This window comes from Leiobunum rupestre, chromosome 10, assembly GCF_980474605.1.
Source record: "Leiobunum rupestre chromosome 10, qqLeiRupe1.1.hap1, whole genome shotgun sequence".
Taxonomy (NCBI): Eukaryota; Metazoa; Arthropoda; class Arachnida; order Opiliones; family Sclerosomatidae; genus Leiobunum; species Leiobunum rupestre.
In genome coordinates, this window is record NC_143393.1 from 9,505,506 (window position 1) to 9,527,621 (window position 22,116).

The 22,116-nt window shown below is 37.3% G+C and overlaps 1 protein-coding gene across 3 annotated transcripts; it reads right to left on the minus strand.

The window, feature by feature from the left end:
- Positions 1-14,004: 14,004 nt before the first annotated feature.
- aPKC (protein kinase C iota type) lies at positions 14,005-21,885 on the minus strand. Of its 3 annotated transcripts, XM_090162007.1 has the most exons (17): positions 21,729-21,885; positions 21,369-21,483; positions 21,177-21,298; positions 19,531-19,620; positions 19,413-19,463; positions 19,258-19,343; positions 18,115-18,249; positions 17,933-18,047; positions 17,750-17,865; positions 17,123-17,382; positions 16,923-17,059; positions 16,777-16,862; positions 16,614-16,701; positions 16,355-16,560; positions 16,193-16,282; positions 16,015-16,130; positions 14,005-15,795 (listed from the first exon to the last, which is right to left on the minus strand). In XM_090162007.1, the coding sequence occupies exons 2-17, from the start codon at positions 21,428-21,430 to the stop codon at positions 15,711-15,713; spliced, it is 1,845 nt and encodes a 614-aa protein (XP_090018133.1). In that variant the 5' UTR covers positions 21,431-21,483; positions 21,729-21,885; the 3' UTR covers positions 14,005-15,710. The 3 variants fall into 3 exon arrangements, with proteins under 3 accessions (XP_090018133.1, XP_090018134.1, XP_090018135.1); XM_090162008.1 differs by lacking the exon at positions 21,729-21,885 and having other exon boundaries at positions 21,177-21,275; XM_090162009.1 differs by lacking the exons at positions 21,177-21,298; positions 21,369-21,483; positions 21,729-21,885 and adding an exon at positions 19,716-19,793.
- Between the last annotated feature and the right edge of the window lie 231 nt (positions 21,886-22,116).

Genomic DNA, 22,116 nt, shown 5'->3' on the forward strand with positions numbered 1-22,116 from the left:
ATTCGGACAAGTGATGCTACCGATTCGGACGAATGAAACAAACAAGTTGTCCAATTCGAACAATTGAAACATTTGTTATTTCGGCGGTTCGGACGAATGAAATTCGAACATTTGTTCCACCGTTCGGACGATTGAAATTCGAACAAATGTACCTACCCCCTGAAAAAGTGGACGATCCTTTTGGTAAATGTTCCATATTATAACCCCTTCTAGTCCCCTCGGAGAGGTACAAAGCAGTTTAATATATTTTCAAAAAATATAGCCAAAATTGCAGTGGGTTTCAAGTGAAGACTGGTGCTAAGCGGATAGCAACAACTTTGCAATAAATTTAAACTACGAGTTTCAACTTGTTTAGACTTGTCTGGAAGTGAGCATTTAAATGGCTATTTGATTTTTTTGACTTTTGGCCAACTTTAATGGCCTTTGGCCCAGCTGTGCGCTGTATCAAACGTTTTACGCGTCCACATTTAACTTCCGTTTATCTAGAACACATACAGCACCGATGCCTCGCTCCATTTTAGGCTCCATCTTGATTTTAGGTCTAAAGTGACATCTCTGGAATTGAATATAAAACATTATTCGTAAGTATTATATAATAATAATAATGAATTTTTATAATCGTATTAATTTTATAATCTTATTATTTTGATAATCGTATTATTTTGATAATCGTATTATTTTGATAATCGTATTATTTTGATAATCGTATTATTTTGATAATCGTATTATTTTGATAATCGTATTATTTTGATAACCGTATTATTTTGATAACCGTATTATTTTTAAAATCGTATTATTTTTATAATCGTATTATTTTTCAATAATACTATTTATTATAATAATAAATTTAATAATACAATGTAATTATAATAATATTTTATAATAATGGTATTAACATTTTACATTTAATTAACATTATTTAGTTGGTGTTTATATATATAAAGTAATTTTACTCGTTAATATTATAATATTATAATAATATATAGATATACATTTTAGATTTAAGAAGTAGAAATTTCAATGTCGCGCCGAAAAGTAAATGTCTCGGCGGCGCCAGAGAAATTATCGGCGACGGCGGTGTTGGATCGGCGGCGCTAGGCTCTGTGTAGAACACCCGGGGACAGGCTAAAACTATTCGCCTGGCCTAGATGGTCCGGAGCTACACCATAGCTAACATTTTACACTGGGTCCCAGCAAAGGTGTAACACGGAATTATCTGTAGAACTCCCGGGGACCAGCTAAAACTATTCGTCTGGGCTAGATGGTCCGGAGCGTTAACTCAATTAATTAGCCTAACCATGTACTATTTGCATCGGTCCACCTATTTACCTTGGTTCACCATTTTGCACATCGTGAATGCATGGACCAAGAATCTAAGGGGACTCACTGTTCAGGCTTTAAAAAGCACCCGTTAATTCTGGGAATAAGAAAATCAAGGATAATTTTAGTTCAAGGTGGACAAACTTGGCGTCGCTGAAGTCGATTTCCGACGTAGCTTCGTTGAGAAGCTGGAGCGTTCACGTTCCTTTTTGGGCAAAATGGCGCCGTTGTTGTCGGTTAAATGATTAGGCTTAGCAGTGGCGTAGCGTGCATTTCTTCCACCCGGGGCCAACCCTAAATTTGCCGCCCCCCCAAAAGTAGGCAAAAATTCTGTGATACTCTGTTGATTGCAAAATGATTCAAGTCGTTAAAAAATTAAAATTTTATTCTGCGTGTTTTTTGCAACGCGAACTCTTTTATGCAATGGTCAATATTAATTTGTACCTCTTGTTCGATTGCCACGATACCCAGATTTGTTAATCTGAACGACATTGTAGATTTTAAATAGTAACTGCACCGCGCTTCTCAATAACAATAACTGACGTTTCGTTCGAGCCGGTTAGACTCGTCGACTGTTTTCTGTTGGCGGTTGTTGCAGTGTTGCCACACCGCGCGCTGCCCGGATAGACTCGTAGACTGTTCTGTTGACGGCATAGAAATCTCATAAACACAGCGCACGGTGTGACATCACTGCATCGAGGTTAACGGTAATAGTTAGTGTAGGGAGCTGTTGGCTCGAACGCGTGGCATGCAGGGCTTGCCACCACCCTCCTATGCATTGTAACCCGGCCACCTGAATTAATGGCTTCAAAAGTCGCTTGATGACTTAGGCCCAAGGTGGTGCCTTGGGTATTAGCCTAGCTGATTATTATTATTATTATCAGAAATTATAGCCCAGTGTACCGGTAACAAGAGAACCACACCACCGGAGGCCTATCATCATAATGCCCTACGCCAGCGTCCACAGCCCGGACAGGTGACAAAACCAACATGGGTAGTAGTACCCTACTACTGAAGGTCGCAAGCCTCTCTCCCAGCAGAAGGTTCAACAATGGGTTGACCAATTCGCCCCTTCGCACACAGCAGTGGGTTACATGAGCGGGTGCTCTAGCATCGGAATCCAGCACCTTAACTACATAGGTGAGGTGCCAAAGCCCTTAAGAAAAGGTGGACTAAAGGGGGACAACGGGCACACTGCGGTCCAGCGTAACCCGGCACGATCGGCACCTTAGATCCCAATGGGCTCCATAAAGCCGGGAAACCGGGCCACAGCGCCTCATACGGAGACCCGCCGCCCCACAGCAGGCCACCAAATCCGCCTAGGCGACAGGATGCCTGGCCCCTCTCCATTAGTCGGAGGTCGGAGATCGGACCATTTGATCTCAGCTAACATCTCCCGGTGTGCCACCGCCCTTATGGGTTACAAGAGCCGGACCCCGACTCCTCAGTAAAGCCACCAGTTATTGAACACTCAGACCCCTTAAGGGCCTGTGACAACACTGCAATAGTCGCCTGCCAGCGGCTGCCGCCAATGTAGGGCCAATTCTGACCCAGAATATCGGCCGGCCGCATTGGTTTCAATTTGCCAGGCCGCCCCCTACATCTATGCCGCCCGGGGCCATGGCCCCCTTTGCCCCCCCCCCACGCTACGCCACTGAGGCTTATTAAGTTTCAGGCCTTTTATTTTTTAAATTGGTTCTTTAAAACTATAAGTAATGGTAATTAACCATTATGTTAAGTAAATATAACCAGTAAGCCGCATATGGCTGAGGTTTTTTCTGATAAAATTCCCTTTATTGCTAATTTTTATGAGCTAACTAACCTAACTTTCTCGCACGTACTAAAATTGCCTAAGCCCCGACTACAGAGGCCAAGGGCTGAGATTAGGTGGAACTTAGAATTCGGGCTCTCTGATTGGTTGCAACGTTTTGTTAATCTACGCCCATTTTTGGACATGGTTGCCAGAAAAAGCTTTAATATTGGATGAAATTGTATAGAAATAGAATAATAATGGAAAATAAATATTTTAAAAATTAAAACGAAATAATAAAACTAATTTTAGATAAATACATTATGTCCTCTAACGTGGATATAGAAAAGTACGCGTCCTATATCAAAGGGATATCGCTGTACTTGACTGCGATATACAACGCTAAGCGAAGCAGGGGACCAAAGGGACTCGTGACCATAGGTCTCATCAGCGTCCACAAGCCCGGATATGTGGGGTGGCGGAGTGGTTAGCACTTTCACCTCGCAGCAAGAGGAGCCGGGTTCGATCCCAGCTTGTGGCATTGGGTGAAAACTCGGAACAACTCCTTCCGCGTTGAGTTTGCAAGTTCTCTCCCCACTGGTTTAAGGGGTTTTCCCCCGAGCTCTTCGGTTTCCCCTTCTATAAAAACTTGTAGAGGTTAACGGTAATAGTTAGTGTAGGGAGCTGTTTGCTCGATCGCGTGGCATGCAGGGCTTGCCACCACCCTCCTAACCCGGCCACCTGAATTAAAGGCTTCAAAAGTCGCTTGATGACTTAGGCCTAAGGTGGCGCATTGGGTATTAGTCTAGCTGATTATTATTAAAAAAAAATGTGTCAGAATTTATAGCCCGGTGAACCGGTAACAGAGACCACACCACCGGAGGCCTATCATCATAGTGCCCTACGCCAGCGTCCACAGCCCGGACAGGTGACAAAACCAGCATGGGTAGCAGAACCCCCACTACTGATGGTCTCACCTTTGACGCGAGCCACTCAACCCAGCAGAAGGTGCAACAATAGGACGACCAACTCGCCACTTCGCACACAGCAGTGGGATTAAGAGTCGATGCTGTAGCAACTCCAACCGACACCCTACCTACGTAGGTAAAGAGTCAAACCCTTTGGAGAGAGCGCCTAAAGGGGAACGACGAGCACACAGCAGTCCAAGTAACCCGGCACATAAGTATATGTATTTGTACCCCGCTGCTCCGCCTTAAGCACTACAGCGGCCACCTTAAACAACCAGCCCTGGACAAAAGTGCGCTTTGCGAAACAACGTTCGGCCAGTGAGACAGCCATTTTGACCGCCTCACATATAGCAAACAAACGCCCTCATCACGGCCCAACAAAAGGCAACACCATGGGCTGCCCGAGACCCACCCTCGCACAGCTGAGGACTAGAGTGACTTCCTCTTCCACTGCAAACTACCCTCCTTAGTAGGTCACAGAATGACGAGTGTGGAACACCCATGAGGTTCCAGTGACCCAGCGCCCCGATCACATGACCTTGAGAGCCGGGTATGGAGCCCCCCACAGGCTCCAGTGACCCCATCACACCACTAGATAGGGACAGTGGGAAAGATAGGGACAGTGGGAAAGTAACCCGGCACAGCTGGCACCGGAGATCCCGGTCTGACTCCAAAAGGCCTCATACGGAGGCCCGCCGCCCCACAGCCGGCTACCCAATCCGCCGAGGTGGCCAATTTGCCTGGACCATCTCCGTTACGCAGTATTAACTTTTCTGCATAAATCGCTTTCTACGTTTATTGTGTTAAACACAGCACTATTTTTGGTAAATATTGTAGTTTTATTGTTCTTTTCCCAGTGGCGTGACTAAATTCTTTATTCCAACCCGATCGATTCATTTTGATTCCTTTAAGATCACGAGGATCATTTATCTTAATATTTCGGACCGTTATTTACGCCAGCCACTGTCTTTTCAATATTTAATATTTTTAAATTACAAATTTCGTAAAAAGTAGGCCTACTTTCACCTACTTTTCGCGAAAATTGCAATTTTTTTAGTTTGGTCTGGCAAGACTGCAAGCTCCGCCTAGATTGGGCGGAGTGTTGCAGTGCATCCAGGTCAAATTTTTGAAGGCCACGCCCCTTGGCCTCTATCCTAGGAAATATCCCAGAATTCTTGAGGTGCTTCAAAGCGGCTGGTGTACCCCAGTAAGCCTTCCGAGGTTGGTGATACTGCTTCGTTTCAAAGGGGTGTACTTATGTACGGGTCAAAATAAAACGTTAAACCTTAATCTTACTAAATAGTGTATAGTTATAGATATACGGAAATATCATAAGTAATATAATACTATAAAAAATATAATGACAATCTTGGAAGTAAAATTAGTTAAATTAAACATAAAATACCACTATTTTACAATAAAATCAGTTCTATTGTACAGTTTTGAAGTAGTGGTATTTTGAATTTATTTTAAGTAATTTTACTTCCAATATTTTAGTGAAAATTATTAGCGAACTGATTTATTGCGTTGGAAGATTTAAGAGCTTCTCGTTTCGATGTGAAAAAATTATTTTTCGCTGGTTCTACGTTACTTTAAGGAGTCATTTTGGTGTAATGCTGAAAAGCATCCAACGGGAAAAAAGTTCATTTTTAATCGACTTATTAGAGGTCAAATAACTCAGTCGATCTTCAAATTCATTTTTGTGTTTAAAAATACGTCGCCATGTTATTGTTTAGGACAGCTAGTAGGGCTGTGCGATTAGTGGTTTTAGGCAATCGAGTCGGGTATCGAGTATAAAATATTTTTAATCGAGTATTCGAGTCGAGTAATATTAAAGTCGAGTCGAGTAATCGAGTACTTGATTAAGGGGAAACTTTCTCTTATTCGAGTCGAGTAACTAAAAAAAGCAGAGTAATATTTTTAACGATTCGGGTTATCGAGTATTTGGTTAGAAGCTGGTTTTATTCAAGAAATTATGAAATTAAATTTTAAAGGAGTATAAAGTAACTTTCAATTCTGAAAAATATTCCTTTAATTTAAATGCACCACAGTTTTCACAACTTTGTAGGTACCGTTTTTTGCCCCCCAAAACCCCTCTTTGAACTTTGAAGCAACGAGGATAGAAAAAACCAATACTCGACGAGTTTAGAGAGCAGCTTATGAGAGTAATCGGGCACCCGAATATGTATTTGTTTGGTACTCGGTAATCGACGAGTATTCTCCAATTACTTATTCGAGTTCGGGTTCGAGTACTCGACCTCAAAAAAGGACGAGTACTCGATGATGTTCGAGTACTCACACAGCCCTAACAGCTATTCTTTCCAAAAAGCATCTTATTAACGTTACGTAACCATATAATAGATGTCTTGGAGAACCTTTAATGTTCTCTGCAATCAAATTACTTTTGTTTAGATAATTTTTAACTTTCCAGCGCACCTTTTCTTAACGTACAGTGGAAGACGTTTCAAGCATTCTTCAACTTTCTCCATAAAATAGCCACACCCTAATGTGACGGACAACAGGCAAGTATTCCCAGGCTCTTAATGATAGGTAGCGGCTAAAGCAGACGCGATTAGTTTTTCCCCATCGTTATTTGTAAATTTGGTTTTATAAATAATGATAATTATGATTTTTAAATCGTTTCTTATATTTGGATAAGTTTATTTAAGAAAAAATGCTTTTATGACTTTTTAAATTGTCTGTAGCAGACGCTAGATCATAGACGCAACCTCGGAGAAGCTAGCACCGTTACACTGCCTTGTCTCGTTTCGGTCGCGAAATGAATTGAAATCCTCGTGAAGATTACTATACCTACTGCAAGCAGATATTCTCTCTGCTGCAAGAAAGCCGTCCTCCCTTCGAAAGAGCCGAAAAAGAATCTTTAAATAAATTCGGAGAATGGACCACTGTGCCTTCTGGTTTTAAAACAGGAGCTCTGAAAATGGACAGCTTTAGCCATCTATCGGTAGCTATTCTACACTCGACTTTCGATTATCGCAATTGCTTACTGGCGACCGAAACGAATTTAGGTGGCGCCTCGAGCGTAAGAAAATCAATCCCGCCATATATAAGCCTTGTCTTGTCTGATGCCAGGCTCCCGGGAACAAACCGTTCAAACTTGGATTAGTGAAATTGGGTGGATGGGATGTTGCAATGGGGTATGTTTGAAGTAAAACCCTCATCCAGCTATATCAGTTGCTGAAGGACTTCAGCTTCATCCACGGTGGGGAACGTATTTGTACTAGAGTCAAGAACTGCATTTAAAATCAATTACCGTTGAAATAAGATCCATTCCCATCCAATTTCCATTGCAATAAGATTAATTTCCATCCCATTTCCGTTGCTATAAATTAAAATCCATTCCCGTTTCATTCCCGTTGAAATAAGATCCATTCCCATCCAATTTCCATTGCAATAAGATTCATTTCCATCGGATTTGCGTTGCAATAAGATCCATTCTCATCCCATTTCCGTTGTAATAAGATCCATTCCCATCCCATTTCCGTTGCTAAGATCCATTCCCATCCCAATGATCCCATTTCCGTTGCTATAAGATCCATTCTCATCCCATTTCCGTTGCTATAAGATCCATTCCCATTCCATTTCCGTTGCTATAAGATCCATTCCCATTCCATTTCCGTTGCTATAAGATCCATTCCCATTCCATTTCCGTTGCTATAAGATCCATTCCCATTCCATTTCCGTTGCTATAAGATCCATTCCCATTCCATTTCCGTTGCTATAAGATCCATTCCCATTCCATATCCGTTGCTAAAAGATTCATTCCCATCCCATTTCCGTTGCTATAAGATCCATTCCCATTCCATTTCCGTTGCAATAAGATCCATTCCCATTCCATTTCCGTTGTATATATATATAATTTTTGGTATAATGTTTTTTAGTCCTTTACACTTCCATTAAAACAAAATAGAGAGTCAACTAGAAAGTGCTGACGCGGCGCCTTAAAAGGAATATAACCTCTTGTATTTCTGTCTCCACCCAAGTAGTTTCAATATTGGCCGCTCCATCCTACAGCCTTTGGCAATTTTAGCGCTGTTTAGTGGTTTGTTGCGGAGGTAATCCCTAAATTTGATGGGATCTTTCGTAAAAACGCGTTGGAAGTTATATTATCTTTAAAATGTGTTCTTAAAGGGATACAATTTCCGATATTTATCAACGAATTTCGCATTTCTGGAACCAGGTTTAACAGATGCTAGGGGTGATAGGCGCTAGTTACGTAAAAGTAAGACATACGTCGAAGCAAATAAAGCACATTTATTAAAGTTTGCTATCTTGTAATATTTATTTATGGAATCAATTATTTACACAGAATTTGCCATTTCCGTGAATTTTGAACTGGCGCACTTTTGAATTTTTATTTTTCATTTTTCCACAGACATGTACTCAAATCCCGTGAACTGTAATAAACTGATCAATCTGTCTATGGATCTAAATAATTAAAAATTAGTTGATAAATTGTAAACTTATTTAGCAGTACTATCCGCCACTTAACGTGTAAATTTAAATTATAGGAATTCAAAAGAAATTAAGAATTATTATTTATAACGTATCTTGTGGTTTGAAAACTTCAGCATGCCATTTGCTTTCTACAACTAGAAACACGCAGAAACCTCTATCAAATTTAACCCCGAAATTATCTGTAAAGACCAAAAAAAAAAGGATCTTGGCAATATCTATCACTGAATCGTATTTTAAACAATTCCTATCGGAAATTAGAATACGAACAAAACCCGGAAGTATAAATTCCAACTTCGAGACTCGCTTATTTGTTTAGAAAAATAGCCAAAAGTTTCTAGACTTTGCATTTGGCAAGAATTTTATATCAACAGGTTAAAAATAGATAAACTTCAAACGGAACTAAAGTCAATAAGACAAAATAAATAATTCAAAGCATCTAACAATAAAAGTAATAGTAGCAAAGAAATAAAGCCCATTTAGCTCTTAATCAAGCGTGATTAATGACTGTGATTCTTGCCTCCTCCTGCCAAAATATGTGAGGCTACCAGGAAAAAATACAATGTTGAAAAACATTCCCGCCTTTAGGGGAACAATTGATGAAGTGACGATTACAATGTAGCCAAGTTTCTAGTGCCAGGTTTTATAAATAGGATAAATTTGTTTTAAACTTAAGAACAAACGAAACTTTCGACACATACTGGTCATTCGGACTGAGCTGCGCAGGTTCGCTTGTAAATTTGGGATCAAAATGTTCAAGGTCTAGTTTAGGTTTGTATGCAGGAGCTATTTCTTTACTTCAAGCTGAAATAATACATTTTTAATTGAGAGAAAAAGTCAACTAGTTAGTCTAGTTAAACTCACCATTTCCGGTTTGAGGATGTAAACCTAAACGTTCAGCAGGATTCTTCCAGAAAATATAATAAATAATTACAAATTTGTAAGAAAGAATGAAACAGCGAGATTTGGGCTAACTTTATTGAGAAAACCTTTGAGCACGGATTGAGCTAGAACAGAACTTTCCATTGGTATAAGAAATCTTCCGTATTTTGATCTGAATTCTCCACAGCCCCCACAATATCAAACAGAGAACGAACAGCTTACATTTCGTAGATTAATATTCCCAAAGCCCACCAATCAACACTAAAATCTAATAATGAAAATGAACTTCCTGGTAAACTTTTTTTTGTCTTGGGAGTACTTGTAGCGTCTCCTGGTTTAATTCCTTCCTATTGTCGTAAAAATAATATTAAACTTTCCAAATCTTTGTACAACGTAGTAAAAAGTGAATTCAAACTGACTTTGCACATTGCATACTCAGTAAGTTGATATGTCCATCATGATATAAAAATATATTAAACTTCCTAAATTATTCTACAACGTAGCTTTAACAAGTCAGCCCAGCCTCAATTTAAGTTCCACGCGATTCTGTGACTTTTCTAGAATAGATAGGTCTGTAGATAAATGCGGGGTCCAAATAGGGGAACAATAATCAAGAATAGGGAGCGCCAGGGAATTGTAAAGCCTCTTAATCAAACGAGGGGAACGAAAGTTTAAATTACGGTGAATGAGCCCGGCAATAGTCGATAGACGTTTGGTAATCTTATTAGTGTGCGTAGAGAATTTGACGCACGGATTGACAATAATCCCTCTCAGAAAGGGAAGTAGAGAGTCGGACAACCTTAATGTAATACGTGAAGTTGCGGTTCTTACGGCCCAGGTGGAGGACAACCCACTCCTTAGCATTAAAGGAAAGACCATGAGAATTGGCCCAGCCATCCACCACGTCTAAATCTTTCTCGAGCGCGAGACAATTTGAAGTATACTTAATTTTATGGGAAAGCTTAGTGTCATCAGAGAAAAGCAATACCAACGCAACAGCAGTCAAAGAGTTAATAAAGATGTTAAAAAGCAAGGGACCAAGGACAGAACCCTGGGGGACCCCCTTGTCAACAGCACTCCAAGAAGAGGCTTGACCCTGCAGAATACCTCTCTGCTTACGACCAGAAAGGTAGTCGGAACGCCAAGATAAGGCATCGCCCCGAATACCAGTAGAGTTAGCGCCTCAAGAAGGTACACATGGGGAATGGAATTAAAGGCCTTGGTAAAATCTAGGATTATAACATCTTGACATAAGTTCGTGAGAAAACCGTGTTGCGAGGGACAAAAGAAGTTGTTGGCGCGGAGGAAGGAAGTAATTATATTTAGGCACCTGATTTAAGTTACTAATTGAGCGATAAGTAGATGGGTCAGCCATGGAACCACTTTTGTGAATGGGGGTGATATTAGCCTCCTTCCAGGAAGAAGGAAGTTCACAATTAGCAAAAGAACGAGAAATTAAAAGGTATAAACTGACGGATCTTAACTCTGCAGGTAGACTGAGGTAGCGTGTAGTCTTATAAGCATTTTGTAAAAAAAAAATATGTTGATACGAAGATCTTGGGTGCTCCGAGATCGCTCAAAACCAATCTGCCGATTTTGACAGATCAACGGATCGAGATTGAGGTCGGAGCAAATTATTGCGTGTTCCTTTTAGATTTTTAGGCAAAATGGCCGACCAAGACGCGAAAATTCAAATTACTAGCAGACGAAAAACCACAAAGCGCGGGAGTATGTTCATGGAATGTTCCATTTGCGGTTTTACTCACCCTGTGAGCCCGGGCTAAATTTGAGACCGAGCTTAGGTATTTTAAATAAATATTGTGAGCCTGAGACGAGCGTTAAAACCGAGCCCGAGCTGAGGTATTGTGGAACGCATATTGTAACTAGTGAGCCCCGAGCTTGAACCCATTTCATGATTCACATTACTTGGAGCTCGAGCCCGAGCCCTTAGTAAAAATTCACGTACTAAGAGCTCAACCGTGAGCCCGAGCTCGAAACTGATTTTGGTAGTTATCATATCTGAGTTGAGCCCGAGGAAAACGGGCAAAGCTAGAAAGAAGCTCCATGCTGCCATGAGAGTGGAATCGCTACTAATCCCATATTTCCTTTATCTATGACTAATCCACGCAAGAGTGCGCCATCTATTAAAAAAATTGAAACTTTAAATATTTTAAAATAGATGGCGTGCTACTGCTTCCTCAAAGAATACTGGAAATTCCACTCTCATGGCAGCCTTCTAACTCGTACATCTCACCACAATCTAATAGCGCTTCTAGTCTCATTTCTATTTCTATGAGTGAGACCAACCTTGAGGCCACAATTTTATTTGTAAGTAACTATATATAGTGAGCCTGAGCCCGAGATAACATGTCGAATCGTAATTGTTGCGAGTCCGGGCTAGAGATCACCCGAGACGGTTTGTAATTTTTAAATCTACTGAACTCGAGAAATCACATCAGCGGGGAAATTTAGCTTGCGAGCTCGAGCCCGAGACCCGGCCAATAATTGGTGAGACCAAGGTGAGCCCGAGATCATCCGTAAGCTCATATACGAATTTAGTGAGGTGAGCTCGAGTCCAGCTCTTGGCGTTGACCTATGCTCCGAAGGCACGTTACCCATCCTTCTAGAGTAGAGAACGGCTACAAGAAAGCTTTCTGAATTCGAATCTAGGGCACGGAGTTCTATATTATCTGTTGCCGGAATTCATTCTTGATAAGGGGCTGTTCACCAATTACTTCCCCTCGTAACGGGGAATAACCATAGACGCTTCAATAAATCATCCTCCCCATAGATATAAGATATGTATATAAAGGTCTAGATAAATTTCGGGGCGTCTAAGCCTAACATAAAATACGGAATTGACACCTAGCAGACACCGAGGAAGGCACGTGACCAAGAGCGCGAGCTCTCTTAGCATTTTAGTACTAAGTGCTTGACCTTTATGCAGGCCGTAGTCTTTAGACACCTGCGGAAAGGTCAAGCACTTAGTACTAAAATGCTAAGAGAGCTCGCGCTCTTGGTCACTTTTAGTATAATTTTTAAGCAGGAGACAATGGCTCTCGCGACGATAGCACGAGCTTTCTTACCGATAGATAGCGTCTTATAAGGATAGCCTGCAGAAATTACGCGTTTCTGTTAGCTGTCACCCAAGGTTAGTAAATTTTAGGCTATAAAAGGTAGCCTCGATACGCTGTGGTTGCTAAGGGCTAATGTTGGTAACTTCGTTGCTAACGAACATCGTGACGTTGCTGAGATGAGATCCTATTGAAAATCAATGGGATCTCATCTGGGTGACGTCAGCAACAGACGAATTTTGGAGGCAATCCAAAAATTCTTTCAAACCGTTTCTCGATCGAGACCCCGTTGGCTGTCACCTCCGTATTCACTTCCTTTGAAATATTTTATCTAGACCTTTATATACGTTTCCTATATCTATGAGACTATGATCCTCCCATGAAATCGCCAAGAAGTAATATTTACGAGAGCCAGGACCTGCATGCAGTGGCGTATCCAGGGGGGGGGGGGGCACAAGGGGCACATGAACCCACCGAAACGTATGGTCGTACGTACAAATATTTTTATTTTTTTACTTTTTTTCAATGGTGTGCCCCCCCCCCCCGAAACAAAATCCTGGCTACGCCATTGCCTGTATGTCACTGTTTATATAAAGCTTGTTGAAATAATGGAAACTTTTCATCTGTACGGTATGCAACAAGTGTTTCCTTTTAACCAGGGAGTTTTTTTTTACAAATAAAGGCTTAGCAAAATCACGACGGTTTATTTACAGGTGAAAAATTTCCATTATTTCAACAAGCACTATATAAACCGTCTCTCGCTGGTCCTGGCTCTCGGAAATATTTCTTCTATGCGATTTACTTGAGGATGTTTTATTTAAGCGCTTATTGGAAAGACCCCCAGCCACTAAATTACGCAACAAATATTTATTTATTTACTTACTTAACATGTCAACTGCTTATGAAGCCTAGAAGGCTTGTGTATAAGCATACCGATCGCGGTACAAAAAGAATGTCCAATATTACATTAACCAAGAAGAATAAAAAATAACAAGTATAAAGCAAGTGTCAGCTTTACGTGAAGTAGCTCTTTTTTCAACAGATGTCGGGACATAAAAGCACCCTTCGCATTGATTGGCTCGTTTGTAAATTTGGCAAATAAGCAAAATTATAGTAATTTTAAAAATATATTTTATAAGGGATATATAATTTAGGTTAAAGTCCACTACGTAGAGTCAAGAATGTATTTATTTATACTGAGTATAAATAAATACATTCTTGGTAGAGTATCAGTTGTCTAATTATAATACTCTACAACGGTGCTCTGACGACGTTATTGTTTCGCTATTTTGAATTTTAGCTTCCTTTACCATTAATAGATGGCACCACGATCTCCAGTAAAGTCGTAATAATAATACCGTTGGCAATGAAGCGACTTTACACTCTCTGATAGAGCCGACTGTTGCGTTAAGTTAGGCGCTGCCTACGTTAATTACGTAGGCAGCGAGTTAGGTAACATTTGGGCGACCACTCCCCTTTTAGAGCATTACGTAATTTTTGAAACTGATAAGAATTCATATAATGACAAGAAAAATAAAATTTTAAAATAATTCACTTTTTAATAAAGGTTTATAATAGCTGTTTACAAAAAAACTCGTGTCTTATTTATCCTTTCTCTTTCACGTTTTGCAATCCTAACATCATTTTTTACAAGCTAAAACAATTTTTATTTTAAATAAAAAATTGAATGCGCTGGTTTACACAAACACATTTTCCATATGTTTATGTTGAAAAACACATGCTGGAATATTTTCTATTGTTTTTTTGTAGTTCCGAACATGATTGTGACAATATTAACAGTTCTTTCCCTTTAGAATCATTGAAAATGGATTCTAATTTTTCCCCCACAAAATGTAAATAAAAACTATTACCCTTCTCAAATACACTCAAGATTTCCAAATAAATATTGTTCCAAAATACAAAATTAAAAAAAGGGGAAACATCAGCAAATTTCCAATTATTTGACATTTTACACTTTCTTCTCCCAGTTTATGAAAAAATAATTATAGGCGCTTGATTGGGATAAAAAGATAAATTTACGAGAATATATCGCAAAATGTCGAAACAATTGTACACTTTTTTACAAAAAAATCTTGCGTTCTCTTTGAAAAAGTGTAGGAACTGATTTTTAAAGTTTAAAAGGCACTATTTCTTCTTTTAAATATTGGAGTAAAAATTAAAACGTGGAATGTTGAAAATTACAAGTTCCAAAATACTTTTGTGTTATTTTTTTTAAGGTAATACGAAAATTTTCCTGATTGTAATTACTAATAAAACAATCCAGAGAATGATTACGAGAGTTAAGGTATTAAAATTAATTTACCTAATGATTATTGCACAAATCTATTACACTCTTCAAAAATTGCCAACTAATACTTAAGTACCAAACCAATGCTTTTCAATATAATTTTTTATCGATATGTTAATGTAACTCCGAAATAACCATTTTCTGGAATGATTATCATTTTCCCCCTCAGTATAATATAATAATGTTTCAATAAAACATATATAGAGAGAGATAATTTAAATATCTTAGGAGCGTAAGGTTGGCAAAAAATTATACCAACATTTTTTTCAGATTTTGGTTTCAACTCAATCGCTGCTTTGCATAGTGAAGTTCAAATGTTGCAAAACGCATTCGAAGATCCATCTTCCATCATAATAAATTCTTTAAACTACTAAGTGCTTATAAATTTACGGAACTGTATTATTTTACACGATTTTACATATTTACGTGATTAGACAAGATTTGCAATATTTTTTTGTTATAACTACCATTCCTTTTTTTTAACTCTAAATGCTTTAGTATCTATGGCCATGATTTTGTTTTTCAAAAATGGAAAACGTGATCTGTTAGAACTAAATATTTATGAAAGATATTTTGTAACTATGGTATTTGGCTTACATAGAAGACTGAGACCTATCTTTATAAATAAGCACATTTAATAAGGGATTAATAATTAACAAAAACCAAATTTTGTGCAATATTTAAATTGTAGCAATTTTTTAAATTTTACTGTGTAAAATTTTTATTTCCTATATTTTTTTAATATCAAATACTTAATTTAACTGAGCATTCTTCATTTTTTTTAATCTTTCTACAATTAAATGCACACTAAGGTCTTTTATTTATTTTTGCATTATATATGTTTATAGAGGCCCTATGACACGAGGCTAATTTAGCTGCTTCCATTTATACGAATTTTCTCTAAGAATTGCCAAACTTCACAGTTTTTACTTTTACACACAATCTTCCATGGACATTAAAAGCGGGTTTACGTACTCGAACCCTTCAAACTCTGACTGATCAATCTTCTCTATGGATCTAGAGAATTAAAAATTAAAAGTTTTTATTATTTTAGTAAGAACAATTCGTAAAGTGTCAAGGTGATTTTTGTTATGTAAATAGCCAAAAATGTTGTGGTTTTGCATTTTGCAAGAATTCTACATCAACAGGTGAAAAATATTAAGAGACAGGTTGATAAATCATAAAATTAAGTGAAGGCTAATTTTGCTTAGACTTCAGAAAACATTCGACACTCACTGGTCATCTGGAGTTAGCTGCACAGGTTCGCTTGTAAATTGGGGATCAAAATGTTCAAGGTCACGATCGGTTTCTAGTTTAGGCTTGTATGGAGGAGCTATTTGTTTTCCTTCAAGCTAAAAAAATTCATAAATAATTATGAAAATTTAGAGAGGAAAAGTCAACGAGATAAACTCACCATTTCCCATTCTATGCTTTTGAAAAACGGATGTCCTGTAATATCCGCAAAACCTGTTTGAGGATGACAACCTAAACGCTCGGCAGGATTCTTCCAGAAAATATTAGTAAATAAACATTATGAATCTTTAAGAAATAATGATAAAGAAAGAATTAAGCTTACTTTATTGAGAAAACCTTTGAGCACAGACTGAGCTTTAACAGAAATTGATCGAGGAATACGGATAGTTTTCTCAAGAATAACTTGGAATAAGAAATCTTCCGTATTTTGATCAGGATTCTCCGCAGCCCCCACAATATCAAACGGAGAACGACCAGCTAACATTTCGTAGAGTAATACTCCCAAAGCCCACCAATCAACACTAAAATCTAATAACGAAAATGAATTTCCTATTCAACATTCATTGCGTCACTGAGGTTACCGTAGTCTTCGCCTCGAAGAATCTCGGGAGCAATATAATTGGGAGTTCCGCAAAATGTACTTGTAGTGTCTCCTGGTCTAATTCCTTCCTATTTTCATAAAAATAATATTTAACTTTCCAAACCTTTCTACAATGTAGGTTTAAAAAGTTAATTCAGACTGACTTTGCACATTCCGTAATCAGTTAGCTTGATGTGTCCTTCATGATCCAGGAGCACATTGTCAAGTTTCAGATCTCTATAAATTATTCCTAATAACGAGAAAACAATTAAAAACTGTAGTAAGAATAAAAATAGATTAAAATATTCACCCCTTTCATGGAGGAAGTTCAAGGCAAGTGAGATTTCGGCTGCGTAAAATCTAGCGTGTTCTTCAGGAAGACGTCGTTGGCGTTGCATATGGAACATCAAATCACCACCACGAACAAATTCAATAACAAAGAACAGCCTGAAAATATAACGTTTAGTTTAAATAAAAAAGCTAACGCAACAATAACGCAGAGTAAATTACCTGCTGGGAGTTTGAAAACAGGAATGTAAACCAACCAAGAACGGGTAATTTGAGGCAGTTTCAAAAACGTGTTTCTCCGTTTGGACCCAATCAATATCTTCATCATCAGTGACCAGCTCTTTTTTGATCACTTTCATTGCGTAAATTCTTCTGGTAGTTCGAAGCTCAACCATTAAGACTTTAGCGTATGAGCCACGGCCTATAACTCGCACTAAGTCAAAATCTTCTAAAGTATACTGCCGTGATCCTTCAGTATCCGCCTTTAAAAACAAAAAACCATAAATTTTTTTTTAAATGAAACAGCTAAACTTTTGTCAAATAATAAAAACTATACCGTTTTAGCTAATTTTAAACTAAATTAAATTATCAGGAATCAATACGAACTAAAAATCATTGGAACCACCCACAAAGTCACGTAGATGTAGATAAATTTATAGAAAAATAAAAAAAGGAAAGAGATGATGAATTACTCGAAAGTGGCATATCAAATTACTGACAAACCTAACAATATCACCACGCACCCTTTTTTAATCTTAGTGAAAATGTAGTCATAAATGAATAATTTGCATACTAGCCAAAAAGTTAAGTTTAAGTAGGAAAGATTTAGGAGCATTTTCCAACACTTACATCTTTAGATGAGATATCAACTTGCTGAGCATTGAAGGCAGAAACAGCGTCTAAATCTTGATTAAGATTATCCCTAATATCTCTGTTTGTTCTTTTCTTACCAGCGGGAGTTCCAGCTAATTTAGAATCAGTTTTAACTAATATTAATACAATACAAAAGCACAAAAAAAATATTTAACTCACTTCTAACAAATGAGGCCCGGTCAACGGAATCTCCGTTAGTAGATCCATCAATGGAATTTGCTGTGACTCTACCAGAAGCTGGAGTGGATGATCCGGAATCCAGATTATTTATATCCTTCAGAACAAATTTCCAATATATACTCAGGATGAAAAAAAAAAGCGAAAAGAAAGTTAAAACTTACGGATGAAGGGAGACTACATGGTAGTTTCACCAGCTTGTGACACTTCTTGTGAACCATTAACTTGCAATTGGTACATTTAAACCCTTGTCTACCTAACCCCCAGATGCGATCAGCGCAGTAAGCGCAAAAGGCTTTCTACAATGAAAAACAAAGCAAAGTGAGAATGACAAATTTAGCTATAATTTAGTGAGTACATTACATAGCAACAATAAGCTTTATATTTAAAAGTTAATTCATAAAGACGAGCTTTAACTATAATCAAGTCACAATTCATGCCACTGCCGAAATTTGCAATCATTTTTGACAGGAAAAAAATATAAAATATTTGTAATATATTAAAAAAAACCACAAGTCACTGATACTAGCAAATTTGAAAAACTAACGCTGTCATTTGAATATATAATAACAATCCTCTGGGTAGAGCATGGAAAAATAATTGCAAAAAACGAGAGATTAGGAGAAGCCCTATGAGAAACAAACCACAATTGTTGGTACAGCGCTTGACTTCTAAGAGTTAACACAACCCCATATTTGCAAAAGGATGACAGGCTAGCAAATTATTAAAGGAGAAAAAAAAAGAGAGCAAAATTTGTCTAGGAAAAATGTATGAGCAATTTCTTTTCAGAGCAAATTAAAAAATGAGTAAATTTGTAGTGTTTGTAACGCTAAATAATGTGTTGAATTCTTATAATTCTCAATGTTAAAAGATAAAAAAAGGAGAGATTTTGCCAGAAAATATGAATTAGAATCAGAAATATTGTGAATAAAAATAAGGGGTGGGTGAGGTTTCTCATTCTTATGTCATTACGCAATAAATGGGTATAATATACTCTTTCAAGGATTAAGCAATAAAAAATACAGAGGTATCTCCCTTTATGACAGGATATGTCTAATGTGAGTTGAGGAAATGGAGGAATAGTCAGTTACTCCCCTCACTGGTAAAGGGGGCCATATCTCAGCAGACTATACTGCCTTCCTGTCTTTAACTATAGTATTAAGTAATAGTAATGTACTTTGAAAACTAGTGTAAGTGCTGTAGTTCCCACACCCTTAATCTTTAACAAACGGTCACACTTAATTTTGAAACGAGTTAACAAAAAGCAAATTAAAAATGGAAAAACACCAAATGTCAAATCAATTTACCTTATTAAACCTCTTGGCTTGAAAAATATGGCCATTAATTCTATACAATTTCCTCCACCGTCTAGCGCCCCGTCGATATATACTTTCTAAAAAAGCAAAATTTAAATAAAATATATATTTAATTAGGAAAGTGACTTAGAAATAGTAAAACCTACTATCTTCCCCTTGGCATGGTAACCCAGGAACAGTTGGAATACTCGGAAATACTTATTAAACAAAGAAAAATCTTTAAATATCTCTAAAATACAAATGAGTGTTAAAATAACTAGTTACCATGAATTGTAATTTCGGAATCTTTATTAACTTCGTATAATCTAATAGCTTCATCTAGCTCTGCTTGCGAAGAAATTATGCAAGGATCCCCTGTAATGTAAGGAAAGCAATAAGCATTTCGAAAGACTACCTCCTGTTAACAGCAATAAGCCTACTAGACGGCCGAACTTCCTTTAAACACTGACTTTTAAAAAAAGATTTAAAAGAACCAATGCGTAGTCCTCCACAAAACATTGCAATATTAATAATGGTTTACAGGAGCAGACAAATACCCGCTGTTTCATCATTCTACATCTTAGATATTTGACTCTTTAATGAAAGTACAGGTGACTTTCACAAAAAAAAGAGAACTTAAGATAACAGCCATCTAGGTGGCCCAATATAAAATAGCAGCATGATATTTTTAAATTATCCACTGATAAGAAAAGAGAAGGCAACCAAGACTAGCTTGAGGTAACAAAAAATAGCTTAAGGTACAAAGTTCAATCTGTAGCTCTTAAAATAGTCTAAGGGGAAATATCTCTTATGGAATAACTGAAGGTAGACAAAGGCTTGCATAATTTAATGACTGTTTTGCTGGACTGACAAAACAGGTTTTCTATTTAACAGAAAAAAAGAAACAAGTTATTTAGTTAATGTCACCTGCTACCGGTATTAATAAAAAACCATTTTAAAATTTAAACTCATTACATGTGACTAGAAACTACAAATATATATCATAGGATATTAACATCGGCAGTACAATGTATGGGTACGTAATAATAATATTCAAGGTTGGGTTGAAATGTAGGTTAATAATGGGACTTCCTTCCTATTTGGCCTAGAATGTGTTTGGCACTAAAGTATATACTCTGATGGAAATTTGAACAGGATACAGGAGCCTTGGGCAGTTTCAAACCAACTCGGTGCAAGGTACAAAAGTTGTACCAGCTTTAAAAACAGAAGGAAATACTTTCAAAATGTTTTTCCTGCTTTTGCAATTGAATCTAGTAATTTTATTGGGGTGTGAGTAAACACGAGTTCAAAATTCTGGTGTTTTAATTTTTAAAGGATAATTTCAAACTTAATAAATTTTAATTACTATTTTTATCATTTAGAAATATTTTCCTAGAAATACCATTTATTTTCGAAACAGATTTTTGGTACTAATTATAGTTTTAAGTAAAATAGGCTATTTAATATTTATTATTGATTTATCCCTAGTTTTAATCCATATTCTATGAAATCTAATAAAATTTGTACAATTTTTTTTAATATAATGGAAAAATAAATCTAGTTTGTTACTGTAGGTGTTTCTACAAAATAATACTTTTTTTAACGGCATGAGCCCAAGTTTAATGTATCCTCTTGGGCACTCAATTTGTACGCAGGTTTAAAATTATGAAGCTTCTTGCAACTCCACATGCTCATTTCCATTAATAGCTTATGTTAGTGACATAGTAAAAACATTAATACTAACTGCAAGATAAAAAATCAGGATAACACATAGCTATTCTCATTATAATTAATGTATATATTGTTCTAGGTAATGACTACCAAAAACTTTTACAGCTACATGATTTCTTATTACGTTCATTAACTCAAATGTTCACAACCTCGTCTAATTAATGCTTTAATCTGTAAAATAAAAACTGCTGAAAACTTACCTTCTTCGTCTACCCATTTCATTGTAAAAGGCTGGTCCAACGTAAAGGTACATATATCTCGCATTTCTTTACATAATTCATCTAAAGTTATTCCTGGTTCTATATAAGTGACCATAATACCTCTGAACAAAATTAAAACTTAAGCTTCAGAATACCAGCAACTTAATTACGAATGATAGATTAGAATCTCACCCATTATAAGCAGTTTTAACTCTAATTTCAGGGCCATCAGATGTCCTGTTTTTAAATGACATGTCAGCTTCTGACAAAAACACGGAAAGACGTAGGTTACTCAGTACTAGTTAACCTGAAAACAAAGCTATGTTTGAGAGATTTTCCAAGATAGTTTCAATAATTACTCAATTCTTAAAAATAAAAAATATAAAATGGCAAGCGCAACTGTCACTATTAGTCAAATGAGCATGCATCATTCATATCAAACCCATAAGCCTCTGCTTATCTTTTTTTTAATTTTTATTGTAGCCAAGGCTTAATATCAAAGAACTGAACTATATTCTTTGAGTTACAATAAAAACCAATTCATCTATTTACCTTCGATATTTGGATATTCCAAAAATAAATCATATTCCGAGGAATTAACACATCAAAATAAACTACAAAATAATATTTAAGGACGAGGATGACTTAAAAAAGGGGCTGCACGTTTTTTCAAATTCACGATCAGAACTGCAGGCGGCGCCGACCCAGCGGGCAGCGGCAAAACTTGCGTGTTCAGTGCCCATTAAAGGGGGAGGGGGAAGAAGGTGCACCCAAAGCGGAAAATTACTCACGAAAATGATACTCGATGACCTCGTGTAACAATTATTTTATGGAAATTTAAAATGGAAAATTAATTAAAAATGTTTTGAAACGTTTCCTATAGCGTGCTATTGTTCAAATCGTGGGAGTCGGTTTTCTAAAGGGGTCACCGCTATTAATA

Coding starts and splice junctions, on each gene's coding strand:
- aPKC (XM_090162007.1), bottom strand. CDS start 21,430: ATGTCATTTAAAAACAGGACATCTGATGGCCCTGAAATTAGAGTTAAA. Junction 21,299..21,368: donor GTTAAAACTGCTTATAATGG/GTGAGATTCTAA, acceptor AATTTTGTTCAG/AGGTATTATGGTCACTTATA. Junction 17,060..17,122: donor TGTTTTCAAACTCCCAGCAG/GTAATTTACTCT, acceptor TTATATTTTCAG/GCTGTTCTTTGTTATTGAAT.